Raw genomic sequence first — 2,418 nt, 5'->3', positions numbered from 1 at the left:
AAAAGTCGCTGCTTCCTGGGCTCTAATGGGCGGGGAGAGGTTGCACAGATGTCTTACCTTGGAACTTCCGTATCCTTGGGTTCATCTGCAGAATCATTCTGAGCTGGGGCTCTAACTTCTTGACCTTTGACACCAGCCTGCCAAGCTGGCAATTGGGCCTGATTTCCTTCTTCTGAGAAACCATGGAGCAGAAGGGGCACAATAAACCCTCTCCGCCGGGCTCCTTCAGCAGCGAGTTGATGCATTGCAGGCAGCAGACATATCCACATTTCAGGGTCATGGGGTTTTCAAAATAAGTCAGGCAGCTGGAACATCTACATGCTTCTTTAAAGTAGTTGGCCATGGCCACTGTCTGGGAAAAAATGTGCACTATATTGGACTTTTCACGAGTTCAAGGGACTCATTAGTCCTGGGACACTGTCCTCTTCACATGCAGTGATTTGCAGTCACTACTACTAGGTAATGAAGATATAATGTCAGTACAATTATAAGTGACTCGTGGCTCTGAATTTTTGATGTTTAAAATGCCAGTTGGAATGAAGGACGCTATTCAACCTCGGGCTCTAAGTTAGGTGGTGAGGGGGTCTATGCTATACCCGAGCTGTCCAATATGGCAGCCACCAGCCCCATGTGGCCGATGAGCTGCCGAGGTGGGGCTTATCGATTTTGAAATACATTGTGAGTGTGAGATGCACATTCAGCTTTGAAGACCTCATCAGAAAGAGAATATAAGCTATTTCCCCGAGAACCTTCAAAAACTGATTATGTGTTGAAATGATCACATTTTACCTACTAAAATTAATTTGATTGGTTTGATTTTACTAGAAGATGAATTTACAATTACATCTGTGGGTCGCCTTATATTTCTAGGGGACAGCTCTGGTCTAGGCCCAGAAACTCTCCAAGTCCCCCAGCTGACCAAACTGGATGTGGCAAAAATCCACAACAGAACTTAAAAGGTGGAATAAGTCAGCGGCTGACAACCCATTTTTCGTCTCTCGATCGGAATCAATTCAGGATAATGAAGACTACGTTATTTCTCCAACCTGTTACTGAAAACCTAAATTCTGCCTACTGCTCCCACCACAGTGTGTCCCGGGGTATACACACTGTGCCTGACATTTGGTTGGCCTCAGCGCCTCCCGAATTAATGACTCCATTCCCAAGACCTTGCCTTCTCACATCTGCCTTTTGTAGAAATTTGGAAGTAAAGATGAAATCTCACAGGGTTGGCTCACCTGTCCTCTACCGGGTCCTCTGCTGGCCTCCAGCTGCTTTCTTGGAAGCTCAGTTCTCAGGAGTGAGAACACCCATGAGGGGCTTTTATAGACTGGGGTTCCTCCGCCCACCTCACTTAGGTCCTGCCTCTCCTGCTTAATCCAATCACCTCTTGATTGAATTCTCGCATTAATGAGATTTTTCTCATGTCCTAGAAAGATTACCACAAACAAAGGAGATAATAGTATATGAAAGTTATTTTTGAACTAAAACGAACAAAATATCACCATAGTTATTTTGCAATTAAGTTAAAAAATATCACCAAAGTTATTTTTGAACTAAAATGAACGAAATATCACCATAGAATCACTCTAGATTAAATCTTGAACATTATGTCTGTTGATAATAAGAATTGGAATTAGGATTGAAATCTTTTTAAATTGTCATTATTAATCCTTCTAAAATGAATGGGACTAGTTTGTTGTAAATGGTTTTTGATCATGAAAGTAAAATCTCACATTTCGATCAAGAAAATTAATTCAACTCACTCAGAAGCCTTTCCTAAAATCATACTCACTAGACCACAGTCCTGTCTTCAAAACGGCGTTTTATAAACGCGAATGTCTTTGTTTAGAAGTCTGGTAAAGAAACCCAAAACGATTCCTTGAGAATAGTCAGCCAGTGAAGTTCCAGTTTTTTGTTAGTTATGGAAAAAAAAAGATATTTTAAATCATATTACTATTTTGCTTCTATCATAACATGAAAAACATGTCTCGTAAACCACATTCAAAAATGTTCCTTCTAGTTTTAGATGAGGGGGTAGAATAAAAAACTGGAGAGGGAGGATTGGTGGTTGGGGTGAGAGGGGTTAAACTAGACTTAGGCAATTAAGTTAAAAAAGCTCTCATTTAATCATTTCCCCAGAAATCTTTTGCCGCTGTTTGCTGGATGCTCTTAGCATTTCACAGCCAAAGAAAGGCTCATCCCCAGTTCTCGAGTCCTTTTGTCTCATTAAGGCAAAACAAAAAACATGTGTTCGTATTCGTGTGACATTTTTATTTATCTTATGATTTTAACAAGCTTAAATGATTTTACTACTCCTTCTAGAAAGTTTTCACATCTCTGGGAGTACTTATCCTCAAGTCTGTGGTTTCACTGACTCTTGCTCATTCATTCCTAACGAGTTTTCCGTTTATTTAT

At 40.6% G+C, this 2,418-nt stretch overlaps 1 protein-coding gene across 1 annotated transcript in view; it reads right to left on the bottom strand.

Annotated features, from left to right (window-relative positions):
- Positions 1-343, bottom strand: part of LOC105300215 (ret finger protein-like 4A) — a 2,711-nt gene extending 2,368 nt beyond the window's left edge. Inside the window, exon 1 of the mRNA XM_011372321.1 lies at positions 58-343. Coding sequence (XP_011370623.1) covers positions 58-343 — 286 coding nt within the window. The remainder of the gene's footprint in view (positions 1-57) is intronic.
- Between the last annotated feature and the right edge of the window lie 2,075 nt (positions 344-2,418).

Source organism: Pteropus vampyrus, unplaced genomic scaffold, assembly GCF_000151845.1.
Source record: "Pteropus vampyrus isolate Shadow unplaced genomic scaffold, Pvam_2.0 Scaffold203, whole genome shotgun sequence".
NCBI classification, from domain to species: domain Eukaryota; kingdom Metazoa; phylum Chordata; class Mammalia; order Chiroptera; family Pteropodidae; genus Pteropus; species Pteropus vampyrus.
The sequence above is the reverse complement of the archived record's forward strand: the minus strand, read 5'-3'. Positions and strand labels throughout refer to the sequence as shown.